The sequence below is a fragment of the Jaculus jaculus genome, chromosome 18 (genome assembly GCF_020740685.1).
Source record: "Jaculus jaculus isolate mJacJac1 chromosome 18, mJacJac1.mat.Y.cur, whole genome shotgun sequence".
NCBI classification, from domain to species: domain Eukaryota; kingdom Metazoa; phylum Chordata; class Mammalia; order Rodentia; family Dipodidae; genus Jaculus; species Jaculus jaculus.
This window is the reverse complement of record NC_059119.1, coordinates 4024246-4045845: the sequence shown is the minus strand read 5'-3', so window position 1 is coordinate 4045845 and position 21600 is coordinate 4024246. Positions and strand designations below refer to the sequence as shown.

The window sequence follows — 21600 nt, the reverse complement described above, 5'->3', positions numbered from 1 at the left end:
CATTCTCAAATAAATAAATAAATAAATAAATAAAATATTAAAATTTTTATTTATGTGTGTATGGGTGTGCCAGGGTCTCTTTCCATTGCAAATAAGTCTTCTCAGTTCTACATGGGTAGCTGGTGAATTGGACCAGGGCCAGCAGGCTTTTCCAGGAAGCACCTTTAACCATTGAGCCATCTCCCCAGTTCCTCACCTTTAGTTTTAATTAAACTCTGGCCTATGGGAAATAATATTTGGATGGGCTGGAGAGATGGCTTAGCGGTTAAGCGCTTGCTTATGAAGCCTAAGGACCCCGGTTCGAGGCTCAGTTCCCCAGGTCCCATGTTAGCCAGATGCACAAGGGGCGCACGCGTCTGGAGTTCGTTTGCAGAGGCTGGAGGCTGGCGTGCCCATTCTCTCTCTCTCCCTCTATCTGTCTTTCTCTCTGTGTCTGTCGCTCTCAAATAAATAAATAATAAATAAATAAAATTAAAAAAAAAAGAAATAATATTTGGAGATATTTAGCATGTACCTATAAACTGCAGGTTCAGTTTCGTATATTGTATTTAAAGGTCTGCTCTGTAGGAAGAGCATTTTGTCAGCCTGAGTTTAAGTTACTGAAACGTAGTTAGGACTACCCGTAAACGTTAGCATGATGGGTGGGAGGGGAGAGAGAAGAGAGGAGGAAGGAAGAAGAGGAAGAAGGGAGAGAGGAATGAACAGAGGGAGGGAGAGTAAGAGAAAAGGAGGGAAACATGGAAGGCAGGAAAAGAAAGAAATGTCTAGACAATAGTCAGTATGGCACATGAAAACCCATTGCTGTATGATCAAGGTCTTGTGGGAGGCAGAGAGGTGCAGAGTCTGAAAGGGGGGGTATAAAAGGGCCGCAGAAGTTGTGGGGTCCCAGAGGGCTGGCATGTTCGGCCTGGTAAATATTACATGATGGCTGTCATCCTTTTTTGTATGGCATAATTCATTGTTTCAATAATTAATGTCACTGTTGCATGTTTCTAAGAGTACCTACGGTAAATAATTTACTGTAATTAACGAGGAGTGAGTTTATTTATTTATCTTACTTTATAAAAGGTCATTTTTTTATGGAAAATAACCCCAGGGCCTCAAACATAAAATTATGATTTGTCTCCACTACCACCACCAAAGAATTTATGGTGATGGGGCTGTGGAGATGGTCTGTGGTTAGAGGTACTTGCTTGCAAAGCCTGATAGCTCAAATTCAGTTCCAAGGTCATCTTCTTAAAGCTGGACAGGCAACCGCAAGAGACCCTGGCCCATCTACAAACACACAGACACATGTGCAAATAAATAAGAGTGTTGAAAATTACAGCGGCACTGTCTGGACCTTCGAGTGGTTTTTTGCTCTTCTGAAGACAGCATCCCAGCTCAGTGGACTCTTCTTAGAATCTGGATATGTGGACTTCCCTTCCTGGTGCGTGATATTTTGTTGCATGCAGAGAAAATCAGTCCTCTGTCCATTTCTGCATTTTCCTAAGGTCTGGGTTGAAACTTACATGTAATTGCTCTACAAGTTCTTTTAAAATTGGATTTCAGGGTTTTAGATCTGAGTCATTTGGAGCTTGTTTGTAAACTTGTGTTTTATTACCAAAGTTCTACAAATGAATAAAACATCCTATTATCTTGCAAGATATGCTATTAGGAAAAAGTATAATCCCTACATGTACACTGAGAGCTGTTTATTTCTAGACACAGTTCTGGTGACATTTTCTTATATAATTTAATTTATTTATTTGAGAGAGAGAATTGGCATGCTAGGGCCTCAGCCACTACAATCAAATGTCAGATGCTTGCACCACCTACTGGGCATGTATGACCTTGTGCTTGCCTCACTTTTGTGTGTCTGGTTTATGTGGGATCTGGAGAGTCAAACATGGGTCCTTAGGCTTCACAGGCAAACACCTTAACCACTAAGCCATCTCTCCAGCCTGTGGTGGAGTAAGAGTTAGAGAGAATGAGTGCACCACTGCAAATGAACTCCAGATGCATGCCCTGTTTTGTGTATCTGGCTTTACATGGGTACTGGGAAGTCAAACCCAGGCTGGCAGGCATCGTACAAGAAAGTGTGTCTAACTTCTAAGCCATCCTCCCAGCCTTATTGACGCCTTTTGACAACTCTTGCTATGGGCGTCCATGTCTCCAAAGATCATACATGTGTTGTCACTTTCCTCTGTTTTAGGAATTTTTATTGATTTATTTGAGAGAGAATAGGTGCACCAGGGCTTCTAACCACTGCACACAAACTCCAGGTGCATGTGTCACCTTGTGCATCTGGCTTATGTGGGTACTGTGGAATTGAACCTGGGTCCTTAGGCTTTGCAGGCAAGCACCTTCACCACTAAGCCATCTCTCCAGCCCAGGAATTGTTTTTTATGTTTTCCCCAAATAGAAAATTAGGCTATCATAATTTTTTATGTCTCCTTTCCTCTACTGTGCATACTTCCAATGTTTCTATTTACAAAAGAGTTATATTTATTTTCGCAGTATTTAAGAGCCTGAGGTAGAAGGATTGCTATGAGTTCTAGGTCAGCCTGAGCTAGAGTGAGACCTTCCTCTGAAAAGAGATATAAGGGGACTGGGATCTACCTTAGTTGGTAGTACTTGCCAAGCATGCAGGGAGCCCTGGGGCCCATGCACTACATAAACTGGATATGGGGTAAAAACTTATGATCTGGACACTCAAGAGACAGGGGCAGAAAGATCAGAAGTGCAAGGGCATCCTCCTCCATTATACATTTAAGTTCAAAGGCCATCCTGGAATACATGAGACTGTGTCTCAAAAAAATAAAGTGAAAGGGGGCTAGCTATAGAGATTGCTCAGCGGTTAAAGGTACTTTCAAGCAAAGCCTAATGGCCTGGGTTCAATTCCCTACTACCTACATAAAGCCAGATGAACAAAAAAAAAAAACATGCATCTGGAATTGGTTTGTAGCACCAGGATGCCCTGACACCATTCTGCGCGTGCGCGCGTGCGTGCGTGCGTGCGTGTGTGTGTGTGTGTGTGTGTGTGTGTCTGCATGTCTGTCTTTCTGCTTGCAAATAAAAATATTTTAGAAATGAAAAGAGGCTGAGAAGATGGCTTGGTCAGTCAAGTGCTCGCCCCTCGAGCATGAGGCCCTGAGCTCGGCTCTCTCGCACCCATGTGAACGCTGACTGCGGCAGCGCGGGCCCGGAGTCCCGACACAGGGAGGGGAGAGAGGTGGACATCTGGGGCTCACTGCAGCCGGTCTAGCAGAACTGGTGAGCTCCAGCTCAGTGACAGGCACTGTCTCAAAGAGATGGTGAAGATGGATTGAGAAAGACCCCAAACATTCATCTTTGGCCTCCACACACAAACTCACATGCATGCACACACACATATATGTACCCCCCACACCAAAACACATACACACGTGTATGCATCACACATAAGCAGATAATAACAAGCTCATAGCTTCAAGGTCTTCCTTTCTCTAGAGTGTAGATTTTCCAGCTTGCTTCACTCTGTGTTGAAATACTATTTCTGTGGTGTGTGGGTTTCTGTTTTGGTATTTGAGGCAGGGGTCTTACCGTAGCCCAGGCTGTCCTGGAACTGACAGCAATCCTCCTACCTCAGCCTCCTGATTGCTGGGATTAGTGTGTGCCACCACACCCGGTTTTATTTCTGTATTATGTTTTTTTGTTGTTGTTGTTTTGTTTTTCTGGGTAGGGTCTCACTCTAGCTCAGCCTGACCCAGACTTCACTATGGAGTCTCAGGGTGGTATTTCTGTGTTTTTATCATGCTTTCTTGGTGGGAACACTGGGATGTTGCTAGTAACAGTGTCCTCACTGGAATCAGAAGTCACCAAGTTTGAACTTTTTTTGTTGTTTGCTATTTTGGTTTTTGAGGTAGGGTCTTGCTCTAACTCAGGCTGACCTGGAATTCACTATGTACTCTCAAGCTGGCCTTGAACTCTCAGAGATCCTCCTTCACCCTCCTAAGTGCTGGGATTAAAGATGTGCAACACTGTGCCTGGCTTGAACTTTGAATTTTTTAAAAAGATTTGTTTATTTACTTGAGACAGAGAGAGACAGAGACAGAGAGAATGGGCACACCACGGCCTCTAGCCACCGCAAACAAACTCCAGACGCATGCACCACCATGTGCATCTGGCTTACGTGGGACCTGGAAAAAAACCTAGGTCCTTAGGCTTTGCAGGCATGTGCCCTAACTGCTAAACCATCTCTTCAGCCCCAACTTTTAATTTTTATTCTGAGAGTTGGGAAGAACCTTCACAGGTGTGTAGGGGTAATTTGGACCTATGCTGAAAGTTTCTGGAAGTAGTTCCATGGTAGGTCTCATGTGCAGGGTCCCTAGGGGGCTTTTTGACACAGTGGCATGAAACAGTGGATCAGTATATGTTCTGGTTTGAATGATATGTACTCAAACTAAGGTAAACCTCTACAGCAGAATTTGCAACTTCTTTTTCTTAAATGTTAGCCTCTCTGGATGTGAAGAGAAGTGCAGTTGTGTTGTGTGTGTTTGTAGAAATCTGGCGCCTCACGTGTCGTGTGCTGTCTTGTTTTGCAGCATCTGACATTCACAAGGGAATTTGACTCAGATTCTCTAAGGCATTACAGCTGGGCAGCAGACACCCTGGACAATGTGAACCTCGTTTCGAGCCCCGTTCATTCTGGGTGAGTGTTGTGGAGGCCACGTTTCTTTCTCCTAGCAAATTAACGATGAAGTTATTTAAACTTATCAATTTTTCATCTGTATGAAATGTAGTCATTAATGAGAACAGGTACATTTACATGTAATTTAACAAATACTTCATGCAAATCTGTATACCGGTTTTTGTTGCTAAAAGCAGTGTCAAAAATTAGATGTTACTAGTATAACAAAATATCCTAACTATCCTGATGTTCTTTTACTCTTTAATTTTTCTTTTTCAGTTTTGTTTTTCGAAGTAGGGTCTCACTCTAGCCCAGGCTGGCCTGGAGTTCATGATGTAGTCTTAGGTTGGTCTTGAACGCATGGTGACCCTACTGCCTCTGCTTCCCTTCCGAATGCTGGGATTAAAGGTGTGCACCTGGCCAATTTTCCTTTTCAGTTAAATCCATTTTTCTTCATTGTGCTACTCAAATGAAGCCCTTTTCCCTACACATCTGATTTTTTCTCAGTAAAAATAAATATAGTTGTTTCTGTTCATGTTTATTAATTGATTTTGCGTTTTGCCTGTAAGGAAAGGAGAATTTCCATCAAATATTTCATTTTAAGTAAAACAGTAGCTCTGATGGTCTCCCCTTCTCATTTGATATCAACCCCTATCTCTTTTTTTAATATCAGCCCTTTTATGACAAGTGATTTGTGTTATGTGTTTGTCCTTTACAAAAAGAAACTATAGACTTAAAAATTTCTCAACTGAAGCTGGGACCAACTGCTGAATTCCTGAAATAAAATTGCAATTAAGTATATTAAGCTATAATTAGAAAACAGGGGGAGATTTTAGAGGAAATTTTTTAAAATCCACTTTTAGAAAGTAAGTATATAAGTAAATGGGTACCCAAGAAGTACTAATAAAACCACATCAGAGAGCTCCTGGCCAGTGAAATTAAACTAATAAATTGGTCTATTTTTATATGCCAGGTTCTTTACCAGTAGGAAGTTCATACTGGAGATGATTGATATCCAAATGAGCAGATTAAAAATGAGTTGTTAAAATAATTATTATAAATAATTTAAATCTTTGAAATTGACAAGTAGCACAAACTAATTAAGATCAAGGACAAGGAGGGACTCAGAACGAAAGAAGTTAATGGTAATTAACATTTGTGAACTGCCTTGTATGTTACATGAAATATTTTCCACGGCTTCTAATTGGATTGCAATCGCTAACATGTAATGCTTTCCATGCGCTGAATCGTTCTGTGTATTGTCTCATTCATGTCTATCTGTTGGATAGACACTCATCATTCGCCACCATTTTATGGGTAAGTCCTAGAGTCAGGAATGCTGTCAAGTGTCAATGTGGAATTATTGTGCCTTGAACACCACAGTTCGGAGAAAAAAAGGTCGATTCAGGGTAATTTCTATGACCGTCCTTTATAGAGAAGTGCCTTAGGAATTCTGAACTACATGGTATTTGAGTGATGAACCTTACAATTCTTGAATTCACATGGACAAGCAGTGAATTATAGGAATGTTAATTTGTAAAATATGTATATGCTCTCTATGAGACATGCACAGGTCCAAAATTGCCCAAACTAATGTATGTCAGATTTGAGAAGGAAAATAAAATAAATGCTTGAGACCCAATCAAGGGTTTGAAACCTGAGAAACCAGTGATTTAAGTCAAGCCTCGTAAGCACCACCAGAGACCCAGAGACGGCACCATCCCTTTGTGCTGGTGAGTGTGAGAGCATTGTTCTGGGGCCAGGCAGCAGCAACCGGGGAATTGAGACAAGACCAGATCATCAGTTAAAGTGCTTTGGAGAGGATGAAGTATTCGAATATGCGAATCACCTCCCTTTCTTTTGAATTCCCTTGAAGATAGTAGACATCAGCAGCAAAAAGCATCCCAGTGAGCGCAGGCTCAGAGGAAACAGTGGACTTGCCGTCCACATGTACATATCACACTAACGTCAGGTCTGGGAGTGAGTTTGTGATCCAGCCATTTAAGGCAAGCTTTTTTTTTTTTCCCAGATTGTCCTACAAATGCCAAATGCCATGGTTTCATTTTCTGATTTTTTTAAAGATTTATTAATTTTTTTTGCTTGTCATTGACATTTTCTGTTGCTTGCTTCTAATTATCTTACATTAATTTCTCCCGTTTGCTTTCTAAATTGTTTTGCAGCTACTCTTCTCCACTTCCTCAGTATGACTCAAGGTGATAACTGTGTCCTTCATGTGACCCGCCCTTCTCTGTATTAAGTTGTGTGAAATCGTCCCACACTTAAATCCTGTCACTGTCTGTAGTGTGTCGACATCTGTTTCGCCCTGCTGTTCGCAAAACTAGTAGCATTTGTGTATTAGTCATAGGCCCGACCACTTGTAGAATTCATGATGTAATAATATGCAAATATTATTAGGTATCCCCTCCATGTGTTCCCCGTTGTACAAAATTGTGTTGCATGATTTTTTATTTTGCACAGAATATGTAAAGAATAAGATTGGAAAACAAATCACTTTAGTTCATAATGTCATTGAGCCACAGAAGCTGCTTCTCAACACTCCCGCCCCCCTCAGTTTGTTGACCCTATGAAGCTGAACCTTTTAAACAATATTTTTAAAAATTTTTGAGAAGTGGAGCAGATAGAGAATGGGCATACCAGGGCCTCAGCCACTGCAAACAAACTCCAGACCCATGTGCCACCTTGTGCATCTGGCTTATGTGGGTTCTGGGGAATTGAACATGGATCCTTTGGCTTTGCAGGCAAGTGCCTTAACTGCTAAGCCATCTCCAGCCCTAAACAATATTCTATTAAATAAACAGCAACTATGTACTTATTGTGTACTGCGCACAACACAGAAAGAGATTCTCCCAGCATGCGTTTGAAATCACCTCAGGCGTGGTATTTTGTCCCTTTGGCTTTGATATTCGCTGTGGCTGGTACATTTTTATATTTGCCACTCTTCTATTACCTCTGGTTGCTCAGCTACAAGCCCCTGCATCTCTGTCCACCCATACATTTATTAGTATAGCAGCCACGTCTCACACCTGCCGTTTTGAACATGCAGCTGGCTCGCAGCTCTGCTCGTAGAATTATTCAGTCAGCGTTGCTTGTCTATTTATCACGTGTGAGATTGTGCCGGGCACTGCGGGTCAGGCCATGAGCATGCCAGCCCGCATCTGAAGCCTGTCTGTACTATTAATCAGCTGTTCCCAGGGCAAGCATTCCCCCTCTAGGGAAACACGCCCATGGGTGTTTGTACTAGGACAATCACATTGTCAAACTCAGAGTTTGTCTAGAGCCATTTTTAATCATCTTAAGGCCTAATGACAATTTTAGCTACAAATTACAGAAAAGAATTAGATTTTGCCAGAGGCTCCTTTATAAAATCATATTTCCTAAGAGAATATAAGGAGCTAAGGACAATGTCCAGTGAACCTCAGACCATTTGACAGTGGAAATATTCATGTGATCCGTACCATCCTGACTAGAGAGAAAAAGGATATATATGTTTTTTTTTGTTTGTTTGTTTGTTTCAAGGTAGGGCTTCACTCTTGCTCAGGCTGACCTGGAATTCACTGTGTAGTCTCAGGGTGACCTTGAACTCTCGGCAATCCTCCTATCTCTGCCTCCCAGGTGCTGGGATTAAAGGCATGTGCCACCACACCTGGCAAGAAAGGATGTTTTTTTTAATTATTATTATTTTTCAAATAGTCTTTCCTTCTGAACTTGAATATCCTAATGGGTCCCGTTCTCTCGAAATAGCTAGATTATTATCAACTACATAAATAAATACAAAGTAGAAGAGTTAAATCCAAACACTGAGCAAAAGGCTAGTCCACTTTTTCGATGGGCCGTTGGCTTCTGAAACTCCACTTTGCTGACAATTTATCCCCACCCTACTGGCTCCCTCCGAGGGAAGGCCGGGATGGTTTGTACTGTGAGAGACCCCGGCCCGGAAGCCCAGACCTGGCTGTGGGGTGCAGCCACTGTGTTTACATGACTGCGCATAGTAAAGAATTTTGATGGATGGGATTTTTCTCTCAGAACAATACCGTAGGGATTGAAAGGACGCACCAGTGATCATGTCTGGCATCCCCTGAATGACAGGCGTATTCTTAGGTGTGCACAGTAGCTCACTCACGAGAACACGTGCTCGTGTTCCGGCTGCTCACTGGCTCGTGCCTCCCACAGTGCCTGCGGCGGTGGTGGAGGCGCCCCTGCCCTGCCTCTCAGGACGCGGGGGCTCCGGTGTGCCCTCACTGAGTCCGAACACAACTCGTTTCCTTAAATTGCCGTGTCTGTGTGTAGAAAAACGTTTTCTTTACTAGCTTTAACATAAAGGCCAATGACAGAATCACGTGATTTAGAGATATTTTCTTTTTTAGAGACTTGCCTCACCCCACTTGTACTGCTACATGAAGCGCTTAGACATAGGTTATTTAAAATAACTCTTTAGTCCACATCTTAACTGAAAATATCTAACCCCTTTCCATCAAAATTGTCTTAGCAAATCTAGTCACCTGCTTTTATTTTATTCTTTTTTTATAACCTGCTTTTATTTTTATATTCTGTTTCATCCTAGTAAAAGTCAGAGAGTTGGTATGATTAAATATATCTTTTGTTTTATGAGTTATATGTGGTTAAGACATACGGTGGAGTGTCATCTTACCTGTACGAGATGGATCCCAAAGTCAGCCTACAGGAGAAACCACTTAGAGTTAAAATGACTCTATTTACCCAGTTACAAAGACCATAGTGTTGGAGATTGTTTTAAACACACCAGCTGTCCCTTTCATAGCTTCTTTCAATCCCAACGCAGAGACCCTTATTATTCCATCTGATCACATGGGTCGGTTTCTGGGAAGGGGCTGCACTCCCCAAACACAGGCTAGGCTTCCATTTTGGCCCAGTGTAGGCAAACTTCAGTACATGTTTGATGGGACTCCATTGTATTTCCTTCCAACTTACCCTTAAGGTGAGGAAACTGTGTATTGCTCTGAACTTTAACATTCATTTCAAGATCTGCTCTAAAAGGTTCATATCTGTCCTTGATGGCCTCTGATCTTCCACCCCCACCCCCACAGGTTTCTGGTTAGCTTCATGGTGGACGCAAGAGGGGGCTCCATGAGAGGTAGCCGTCACCACGGGATGCGAATCATCATTCCCCCACGCAAATGTACAGCCCCCACCCGCATCACCTGCCGCCTGGTAAAGAGACATAAGCTGGCCAACCCACCCCCCATGGTGGAAGGAGAGGGATTAGCCAGTAGGCTGGTAGAAATGGGTCCTGCGGGGGCACAATTTTTAGGGTAAGTGTTGTTCATTTTCACCTTGGCCCTCTTACGCCTTTGATCCCCCTCCACCACCCACACACACCCTGGTTAACTTGCAGAAGTTAACTCGTGAGCTTAGTGGCCCTCAGTGAGGGGACTGTGGTGTAGCCAAAGGTCCCAAAGCTGTGTGATTCTGTGAAAGGCTGATAGCAGGCCAGTGCTCCTAAGTCATTCCGCTGGTCCAGGCTCCCTGCGCCGCGTGTGCGCGGACCCTCCCGGCCCCGAGGCCCCATTCCCAGCATGCCTCGCAGATGCTGCAGTTGTATGACCTCACTGGGTAAATGGCTCCTTTGAGGATGTGTCCCTTGACAGATCATTTTGAGAAGCATAACCCCTGTGATTATGGTATTTTTCAACAAGGAAATGTCAGTCCACTTCCTTCTCTGAGGTGGCCCCTGGGCTGCGCAGCAGGCAGGTTCTGTCACGATGGACAGTTTGTTCACAATTTCCCCTTCTCGTTTCTCTTCCTGCTGCATGGATGCTATTCAGTAAACTGCATCTTCCCACCCATCCTCCCCCTGTAAATGAGGGTGAGAGCTTGGTTAGCCGAATCCTGCAGCTTGGGCCTCAAGGAACAAAATTTATTGGGTAGGATCTTTATAGACAAGATACAGAATGTCTACAATTATTTTTTTTTCCATTCTCAATTTTTTTTCTGTCACACCCATGGTCTTCTTGTCTTAAGTTTATTTTTATTTTTTTCTTCAAAGCTTTCAGTTGATGTGTGTCACTGAAAGAAAGACACATAGTGGCTTGACTTAGTGTCGCACCGCTGCCTACCTTGTGCTTTCTAAGCATGTGGACTTCACTGCAAGCATTCGCTTTCATAATGTTGTGCTCTGTAAACCTCTTTCATTTGAGAATTTTTTTCTGAATGTGATTCTTTTTAAAGCTAAACTGACAGTCTAATTTTAACCCAATGTGAAAGAAGGTATTTGCAGGCTTTGAATCAACATTTGCTATAAATGAGTTATACATATGTATGTACCTGTATGTGTGCACGCGTGCGTGTCTGTCAGTGTGTGATTAAGCTTTTTTTTTTTGAAACTACTTATGTTATTATGTGATCTTTATGGGTTTTGAGAACAAAAATATGACCAATTCCTAAGATGTTTTAGAAAAGTGGTAAAAGATATTTAAAGAAAGAAGTCACACAGGAAGTGGACAGGATATTGTGCTGAGCTGTTAAACTGTCCTCGTTTGTCTTGTCGAAGCTGAAGCGTGTTGGTATTTGTTGCTTGTCTGCCTGTCTGCGTGATGGTTGTACACCTGCCTTGGCAGCCTGCATGGAGAACCTGTGACGAGAAACAGTGCTTGGCTTTCCCCAGGTCGGAGCTCTTGTTCGTCCCTCCCTTCCGGTACTGCCAAGTCTTTTCACAAAGCCACGTGACCTGAATATTTAGAGACAGTATCAGCCCCATTCACCTGCAAAGATTGTATCTTAGTCTCAAAAAGAAATTTTAAAAAAATTTCATGCTTAATTATGAAGTATGGCTTAAAACTGTGGCAGACACCTTAATAATTTACTGTTAACACTGTGAGGAAGAGATAATTTTGTCTCTACTTGTTCAAAAATAAAGGCTCCATAAAATTACTTTTGAATTTATAATTTGAAGAGCTGGACATGGGTGGTGCATGCCTTTAATCCTAGCGCTCAGGAGGCTAAGGTAGGAGTAACAGTGTGAGTTTCAGGCCAGCCTGGACTAGAGAGAGACCTTGCCTCAAGCAGCTGAAAAGAAAAAGTAAATAAAATCCTAATTTGACTTCCAATTACTTATCCAAGGTGAAGTTATTAGGGCAGTCTTCCTCCTTTAAACAGTACGTTGATAAGTAATTAGATGTTCATTTTTATGTTTTTGATCTTTACGGTGCTTCCTCATCATGCTTAGGCCAGTGCGTTCTGCTATGACATGCTCAGAACGCCTAAGTCGGGACGTGAGCTCATGTACAGCCTCTGGAGGGGAATGCTGATACTGGCTGCTTCTGCCCTAAGATGCAGCTGCCCAGTCCAACGACATGCCCTGTGTGTGATTGTGGTCTGCTGTGCCCACTCCTCTTTTCTAGCATTTATCCCGTTGAAAAATATTTACCAAAATTATTTCTCGTAGCTTGATTGGCTCTCTCTAATTGGCAGCCATACTTTTGCATTCCTTTGCAAAAGGACACTGTCAGATGTTAAGGTCATTATGTGGTTAATTTCAAACCAACAAGCACTTTCTCTGAAAGCTTATCCTATACAGGTCATATTGAGGTCAGGAAATGCAGCTTCCCTCCCCCTAGTGACAAATTGTAAAGTCAGGGAAACTAATCTTAACTGCAGGCTACAGAAGTCATGGACACCAGCTGTTGGAGGGAGTAGACTATGGAAGTGAATGTCTCATCACTATGGGGAAAGTAGAGCAACAAACTTCCCAATTAGGGACTTTGCATAGTTTCTTTTTTAAGGAAATGACTGTGTCCTTTTAGAAAAGCATTAGCATTTTGTATAATATAACGCACCTCTTGTGTTTTTTCTAAAAAAAAAAAAATGGACCAGCCTTCTTTCTTATGGCCTATTTTAATTCCTTTTAATTCTGTCATTCAAATTGATATGTATTTAAATCTCCATTAAATCTAATGCCTAGCATACCATAGGCCTTCAGGAATTGTTTGTGACTGGCTGAATGACGCATGTTGTGAGGCTTGTCAAATATTATTAATCAATTAGCCAATGACTCTGCAGCTTTGAATTCACCCCAACCTGAGTGGCACCTCTGATTTTCAAGTTAACACTATTAATGAAGCATTTTTATTTGGAGTATGACACTAAAAACATATTGAACTTGATACCAAAATGATGTGGATTTTTTTTCCAGCCCTGTGATAGTGGAAATCCCTCACTTTGGGTCCATGAGAGGAAAAGAGAGAGAACTCATTGTTCTTCGAAGTGAAAATGGTGAGACATGGAAGGAGCATCAATTTGACACCAAGATGGAAGATTTAACCGAATTACTTAACGGCATGGATGAAGGTAATGATGTTGGCATCTTGGTTCCTTGAGTGTTTACAGGCAGAAAGCACAGGACTCGCGAGATTAGGTGGAACAGTACTGGAATTTCACAAATTTGTCGTGTGTGTGGGAATCCAGGAGTGCTGGCCTCTGTTGGGAGCATGGAGTTGTGTTGGGGTCCGACACCCCGAACCACCGCAGTACAGACCAGCACATCTTATATGGGTCTTGCAGCTGCTTTTGTTTCTAAAATTTCTGTTGACCAGACTCATGAATCTGGTGTAATAGAGAGAGATAGCGACTAACCTTTACCTAGTACTTACTACTTAGTACTTCCTGATCACTGCCAATTCAGCAGAGTGTGGGCGGTGGAGCTAGGCAGACTTGGAGTGTTGAAGAGGTGACTTGTGCAAGTCTCTGCTACCCTGTGAACCTACACATGGAAATTACCCTCCTTGCTTTATAAGGATACTGTTGAAAAGAATAATTAATTATCTTTACCATATTTGAGAGAGATCTTAATATGTAGGAGTTATTGTAACCATTATTTTCATCTATAGAAAAAGAAACCATACCAAAGTCGAGGATGTGTCCACCTCAACTGTGAATGCTAAATATGCTCTTGTACCAAGGTAGAGAGGGTAGTAGTTGTGTGTCCCCTGATAAATGCCTTTCCATGTGACAATTGCAGAAGAAGACTGGATGATCTTACTTCTACTGTGTAAGCAACAGAACTGACATTCAGAGAAGTCAACTTATCCTCGCCTGCCTTGCTCAGGGCTGGGTTGAAATCTAGCTCTACCTGTTTTCAAAGAGCTATTACTAAAACCCACTTGTTTTGGAATGTATGTCTTATGAGGAAAAAACAAGTAAGCCTAGGGTGGAAAATTCTACAAAGTTCTAGATTTGCTCCAGAGGGAATGTGGTCTGTATTAAGTACAGAAAGACTAGTCACTATAAGCAAGCTTTACACCTAATGAGCATACATTATTTAGGGGTTGTATACTTATATTGATAATTACATTCCATACCCTGTCAGTCTTCAAATTTAGAAGTAATTAAGATTCCTAATTCTTACCTGAATTTGTTTTAAAGCTTGTCATGTCGTTTCTCATTTATAAGAAAATTTACAAGGAAAAAAACACACTCAAAAGTTTTTAAGATAATCCATAGCCGGCTGCAGAGATAGATGGTGAGTGAGAGGACTTCGGCACAGGCATGTGGGCTCGCATTCAATGCCCAAAGCCCCCACGAAGCGCTGGGCGTGGTTATGCATGTCTGTAACCCCAGTCCTAGGGGATCAGAGAACAGATTGAATTAGCATCTGTTAAGTTGCTTAAAAATATGGAAGATTCAGAATAAAAGAAAATGAAAAAAGACAAGAAATGGCAATTCTTATAAATGTATTTATAATTGTTGTAAGAGAAGTGAAGAATAAAGACACTTTGAAGAATCCAATATTTTCCTTAGATGCTAAAATGAATGCCTGAGTTTTAGAATGTAAAATCTAATAAACACACAAGGGTTTGTTTTAATGGACACCCGTGTTAAGGGCATGTCTGCCAGGCACCTGTATGGGCTTAGGGCTGAGGCATGAATCCATGGGGAGGCTGCAGGAATATGGACCCCAAGACAATATGCCACTACAAAGAGGGATGGATTTACTCAACAATTTCTTCTACCCCACCTTCATTAACAGTCTCTAGGAGAAAAGTTTAAAGAAGAGCGTTGATTTTTTTTTTTTTTCATTTTTCGAGATAGGGTCTCGCTGTAGCCCAGGCTGACCTGTAATTCACTATGGAGTCTCAGGGTGGCCTCAAACTCACCCTACCTACCTCTGCCTCCCGAGTGCTGGGATTAAAGGCATGCGCCACCACTCCCAGCTCTTTTTATTTTTATTTGAGAGAGAAAGGTGGGGAGAGAGAGAGAATGGGCACGCCAGGGCATCCAGCCACTGCAAACGAACGCCAGACGCATGCTCCCCCTTGTGTATCTGGCTTACATGGGTCCTGGAGAATTGAACCGGGATGCTTTCGCTTTGCAGGCAAACGCATAAACTGCTAAGCCATATCTCCAACCCAAGAGCGTTGATTTTTAAGGAAAGCTCTGGAAGAACCCTATTTGAAGTCAGTGCTTCCCTGTAGAATTGTATGATACTGGAAATGCTCTTTGCCCGTTCTGTCCAACGTCGTCACCAGTAGTCAGACTGGACTGCTGACATGAGGCTTTCATTAGCTTGTTGGCTAATGAGTCAGGCTCAGTGAGAGACTCAGACTCAAAGAATAATGTGGAGGGATGGAGGGATGGCTTAGCAGCTAAGGTGCTTGCCCACAAAGCCAAAGGATACAGGTTCAATTCCCCAGGACCCACATAAGCCAGATGCACAAAGTGGTGCATGCGTCTGGAGTTGTTTGCAGTGGCTGGAGGCCCTAGTGTGCCTATTCTCTCTCTCTCTCTCAAATAAATTTTAAAAATAATAATAATAGTAAGGTAGAGGACTACTGAGGAAGACATCCAACATCATCAACCTATGGCCTCCAAACACACACATACACACACACACAAACACGCACGCACATATGTGCCCCCACACACACGTAGGCATGCAAAAAAAGGCTAGAGCATGTGTGTGAGCACCACATGCACATACGTAAAACTAGCTATGGAAGAGAGTGGAACTGAGACCTATTTCTGTCACTGTTAAGTAGAGCAAGGACATGAGCCTTGGGGTTTTGGAATGCAGCAGGTGTCCTGCGAAGCTCGGATGAGGTCCAAGGCTGGAGTGGCGTGAAGCATCCTGCCTTACCACTGAGGTTTCACAAGGCAGATGCAGCTCTTTGCTTTGCCAGCAGAAATCTCACCTGTGCCTTTGCAGAGGAAAGACCTGCAAGTCAGAACACAAACATTCCTCTCCCCCAGTTGCCAAAGAGCGAAGCAGACTGAACCACTCTGCCAGTTTTATGAACAACCTTACTTTAATAGAACTCAGAGTTGAATTGCACTTGTTTAAAACCCAATCCCAGAGCTGTTTTGTAGCTGTAGTTAAGTCAGGCCCAAGAACATTATTCCTTAGAAGGATCCTTAACGTAAGAATCAAAGCCCTGGAGAAACTTGGCCACTGCCCCTCCAGTAGCCAGTAGCTGCTTGTGGCTGCCGAGAAGTAAACATGGGCTAACACAAAGTGACATGTGGTGTGCGAGGTGTCACATGTGGCACAAACATTGCTCTCTGCCCGGTGCACATATACATGTATCATTAATAATTTCAACATGGGTTGCACATTGTTTTAACGGAGCTAAATAAAACATCTTAATTTCACCAGTCTCTTCATTACTATTACTATCATTGTTGTTGTTATTATTTTAGTACTCGTGCTCTAGACAATGTGTATGTAGATTTTTGTCTTACCTATGCATTAGGTTCTAAAATAAAAATCATTGAAACAGTATACACCATCACTTTTAGATCCCAGTTACCTTATTGGAAATCAGGATTGCTGGAGTAAAGCTATAAAAATACTTTCTCACTTCTCATTGCTTCTGAGAGAAAATGATGTTTTTAAGATAGCAGGTTTTGGTTTAATAGTTAAATTATTGTTTGATTGTAAGTAGGAAAGAGAGTTGAGACCCGTTTTATAATGCAAAATAAATTTTCCAGATTTAACTATCAACAACATCTTAGAAACAGACTTATCACATAAAAATTGGTTAGTTGGTCCAAAAAAATTTCTCTGTTAACCATGAGACAAACCTTGAAAGTGTCAATTCATTGCAGAGGCTCTGAGCATTCAAAGGTGAAGTACTGCGAGTTAGGCTGTTAATAGCGCCATCTGTTGGAAATGTACAGTAATAACAGTTTTGGAAAAATTTCAAAGGAAAAATAAATGAAGTTTAACAAATCAAGATTGTGATTGAAGTACCAACAAATAAATAAAATTTAAAATACTGAAAGCAACTTTTGACCAGCTACTGGTATGTTTCCAGCCTATATCTATATGCTGGCATTTTTAAGTCAAGGCCTTGCAAACTCTGCTATGGCAGAAGACAAGGAAACTGTCCCAGGACCAGCTACTTGGGAAATTAAACATGGATCAAAGAAAATGCATGTTAGTTAATAACGCTGTGTTTGATGTGGGCCTGTTATACAGACTTGCCAGCAACGAGATGTTATAAGACATTAGTGGACAGGTCCGTCCAAGCCGGGCCATTGGCCATGAGACAGTTGGCAGAGAAGCAGGTCTGAGTCCAGAAGTCAGCCACAGCCACCTGCAGGGTGGGAGGATGGCACAGGCCAGCGCATCCAATGCCACAGGTCTAAGCCCTCGGATTCTGGGTGCGTGTGCCAGGTTATTCATATGGGGTTTAGCTTCAAGGTCCTGTGTAGGGCCCTGTTCTGAAGAAAGGGTGATATTGCTCCTACTGGTTTGAATGACAGATGGAAGAATAACATAATCTGGTCATTTACCTGAAAACAGTATGATTTTTTTTTCTACACAAATGGGAAAACAAGCAGATGTACAATAATACTTTCTTGGAAGCATAAATGTGGAGAATCGTGTGTAAAAAATGTGTGTCTAGCCGGGTGTGGAGGTGCCCACCTTTAATCCCAATGCTCAAGAAGCAGAGGTAGGAGGATGGCTCTGAGTTCAAGGCCAGCCTGAGACCACGTAGTGAATTGCAGATCAGCCTGCACGATAGTGAGACCCTGCCCTGAAAAACAACAAAAAAATTAAAAATTTTAAAAAGAATGAGTGTCTTGAACCTGCAGTCATGGAGGAGAATACAGAGTTATCCCAGGTGGTTTGGGTTTTCCTTCTGTGAGGTTTGCAGAGAGGAAGGAGATGTAGGAGGCAGAAAACATCAAATGGCAGTGTGTGTGTGCACATGCATGCCACAGCACCTTTGTAAAGGTTAGAGGACAACTTTCTTGAGTAAGTTCTCAAGCTTCCAGAAAACTGTCTCCCTCCTTCCACGTCACCGCTGTTGAGCTGTGGTCACAGACCCTGCCGTGGTTTCTAACCCTAAGAATGTGGGCCGGGGCTCAAATCTGAAGTACTAAGGCTTGTATGACAAGTGCTTATCCAATGAGCCATTGCCCCAACCCCTACAATTCCAGTGAATTTTTGTTTTTCATTAAGGTAGGGTCTCACTCTAACCCAGGCTGACTTAGAGCTCACTCTTTAGCCCCAGGCTGGCCTTGAACTCAGTGAGTCTCTTACCTCTGCCTCCAGAGTGCTGGGATCCGAGCCATGCACCACTGTGACTGGCTTTGAAATTCTGCTTTTAATCTGAGTTGAGCCCTACAGATTGATTTGCTCCTCCTGTCTGGGAATTTAGATGTTGATCACTAAAACAAGATGTTATTGATCCAACTATTATCATCCAGTTTGCCATCCTACCATCTTTTATTTGGACTGTGCTGTGACCTCAGCCCCATATATCTGACAGAGGCAGCAGAAATATTATCTTTAAGGGACAGACATATGAAGAGAAGCTCATATGAATAGTAAAAAGCCAATCTCCCATCCCTTGAACTTTGGGAATTTTTTCCCTTCACTTTGTTACCATGGAAACCAGCCACAGTTACATAAACTCAGGTAACTCATTTCTGGGCTCTCCTCACCTCCACATTCCAGATATATTTCTCATCCCTCTGCAGGCATCCATTTGTGTTAACATACTTGAATGTTTCTTCTACGGCTCTCTTTTGTGAAAATACACAGACGGGCAGGTGAAAGAATAATAATGAGAGCCTTAACCGTACTTACACATGACACCATACATTCAGGAGTAGAAATTTCTCACAGAGCCCCATTAGTATGTTTGGATTTCATGTTTTTGAATGTCAGGTCAAATAAACAATGAAAATTACTTGCTAGTTTGTGCCAAGGCACTTCGAAATGCATCGTCTCACAGCTTTTCGTTTATGTGTCTTACAGAACTTGACAGCCCGGAAGAGTTGGGGACAAAACGCATCTGCAGGATTATTACTAAGGACTTCCCCCAGTATTTCGCAGTGGTTTCCCGGATTAAGCAGGAAAGCAACCAGATTGGACCTGAGGGTGGAATTCTCAGCAGCACCACTGTGCCCCTCGTGCAGGCATCGTTCCCAGAGGGGGCTCTCACCAAAAGAATCCGAGTGGGTCTACAGGTACTGGTCGCAGAGGACTGTTTGCCCCCAGTTCTGTTTTCCTGGGATAATGTGGAAAGCATGTCTTACTCTGGAAATGCCACTTATCCTTATATACGATATTGCTCGTTAGACCATTTGGGGCAATCATGAACCTCTTTTGGATGAAAAGCATTAATTGCCAAGTTATTAATTGGTTAAATAAGGATGCATTTTATATTGAGTGTTTAAAGTCTCAGTTGGTTTCTTTTGAAAGATAGCTGTTCCAGCCATAAGCTTTTGGCCTCTGTATGTGGAATTGTGTACTCAAACATGGCCTATAAAATGTCACATTACAAGAATCCAGTTATACTGAAACTTGCAAGTGTTTGGGTTTGGGTTGGATTTAAATACATCATAAATGCTGGATTTCCTCCAAACCAGTTGGAATTTTTTTCTTTTTTTTTTTTAATGAGAGAGAGAAAATTGTCTCACCAGGGTCTCCAGCCATTGCAATCGAACTCTAGACACGTGTGCTACCTTGTACGCATGTGTAACCAGCTTATGTGGGATCTGGAAAGTCAAACATGGTTCCTTAGGCTTTATGGGAAAGCACCTTAACCACTAAGCCATTGCTGCAGCCCAGAACTTGTTTTGATTTGGAAGGCTGGCTGGAAATTTTGGCAAGAATGATCTTTTTTATACTTATTCAGTTAATTTAGTCCTTAATTCTTTTTTTTTTTCTTATTGGCTAAGGAAAACAAACCTAACATCATAAAAAATTAATAATAAAAGAATAATTGTGTTGTTAGTATAGTAATTAATAGCTTAACTGAGAATATGCCCTTGTCCTTGTGTGAGGCTGGGCTCTCATGTCTGGAGAGTTACCAGGTTTCTGAGAAGTTGAACACGACAAACCAGGAAGACCTTGGATAAACAGTTGGTGCTGGAGACTACTTCCACATCGGTGACATTCCCATCACTTCCCTCCATGTTGACTTATTATACCAGAGAGAAAACATACTAACTGAAATAAGTTAGATTCAGTAGACTAGATTTCAAAATGTTTGAATGTTGAATGCCTTCTTGTTCCTTTTTAACCTGGGTACAAGCTGACTTTGTGAAGTGCCATGGACGGTCCTGCCTGGGGTGGGAGTCTACTGGAGTAATCAGTATTTGTTTTCTTGACAGGGATTAGAATAAGTAAGTGTCTCTGGTTTGAGGTTTGTTCTTTCTCTGTATCGGTTATTTTCTCATGCTGTGAACGAACACCTGACCAGCAGCAAGTACGTAAGGAAAGAGTTTATTTTGGCATACGGTTCCAGAGTGGAGTGCGTCAGGGCATGGCAGGGCGAAGATGGCTTATAGCAGATCATATTGTATCCCCATTAGAAAGCAGAGAAAGAACTGCAAATGGGGTCAAGCTAAAAAAGAAATCCTCCAGGCGGCTCTCAGTGGCCCACTTCCTCTCTAGTTCTGCCCACCTCCTAAAGGCTCCACAACTTTCCCAAATAGCACCACAGGCTGGGGACTAAGTGTCGAACACACGAGCCTGTGGGGACATTCTATGTTGAAGTCAGTCCCTGGGCAAACCTGTTTTATCTAGACTCTTGAGGAAACAAGATGGCCTGTCTTTGTCTCCATGTTAGATTCTTTTGCTTTTCATGCCCTCGTGGTGCTGAGAAAGAATCAAGACAGACCTGGGTTTTTGTTGTCACAGTCTTTTGATTTTTATTCATTTCTCACTTGAAAACTCAGCTTTCTGATTTGGGCAGGAGAAGTCCACTTTTATTTAAAGTCCCTTCTACAGCTGAAGAGATGGTTCACGGTTGAAGGTGCTTGCTAACAAACCTTGCCAGCCTGGGTTTGATACCTCAGTACCCACGTAAAGCCAGATGCACAAAGTGGTGCAGGTATCTGGAGTTCGTTTGCAGTGGCAGGAGGCCCTGGGATGCCCATATTCATTCATTCATTCTCTTTCATAATATTCTTAAAAATTAAAAATAATAAAATAAGTTAATCCTTTGTTTTCAGGCTCAGCCTGTTCCGGATGAAATTGTGAAAAAGGTTCTTGGAAACAAAGCAACATTTAGCCCGATTGTCACTGTAGAACCCCGACGAAGGAAATTCCACAAGCCCATCACCATGACCATCCCCCTGCCTCCACCCTCGGGAGAAGGTGTACCCAACGGGTACCAGGGGGACACCACGCCCAACCTGCGCCTCCTGTGCAGCATCACAGGTCTGGTTAAGCCACCCAGGTGCTTCCTGTCGCTTTGCAGTGGTTCTGTACAGGGACATAAGGCCTTTGATTACCAGTGTCAGCACTGTAAGAGTAGAAAGTAAGGACTTAGACCTGTCTTCACCTCATCTCCCTCATCCCTGGAATAATTTCCATAAGTAAGTGGTGGTCTGCCCGAGGCTGGAGACATGCCAGAGCAGTTAAGGCACTTGCCTGCAAAGCCTAAGGACCCAGGTTCCATTCTCCAGGTCCCAGGTAAGCCAGATGCACATGGTGG

The 21600-nt window shown here is 42.5% G+C and overlaps 1 protein-coding gene across 10 annotated transcripts in view; it reads left to right on the top strand.

Annotated features, from left to right (window-relative positions):
• Window positions 1-21600, top strand: part of Ank3 (ankyrin 3) — a 312648-nt gene that overhangs the window by 242730 nt on the left and 48318 nt on the right. For 8 of the 10 annotated variants that reach the window (XM_045137121.1, XM_045137122.1, XM_045137124.1 and 5 more), the window contains 5 exons: window positions 4566-4672; window positions 9736-9960; window positions 12840-12994; window positions 18912-19123; window positions 21116-21323. In XM_045137121.1, coding sequence (XP_044993056.1) covers window positions 4566-4672; window positions 9736-9960; window positions 12840-12994; window positions 18912-19123; window positions 21116-21323 — 907 coding nt within the window. Of the gene's footprint in view, window positions 1-4565; window positions 4673-6831; window positions 6865-9735; window positions 9961-12839; window positions 12995-18911; window positions 19124-21115; window positions 21324-21600 lie in introns of all 10 variants that reach the window. The other 2 variants (XM_045137120.1, XM_045137119.1) reach the window with 1 other exon arrangement.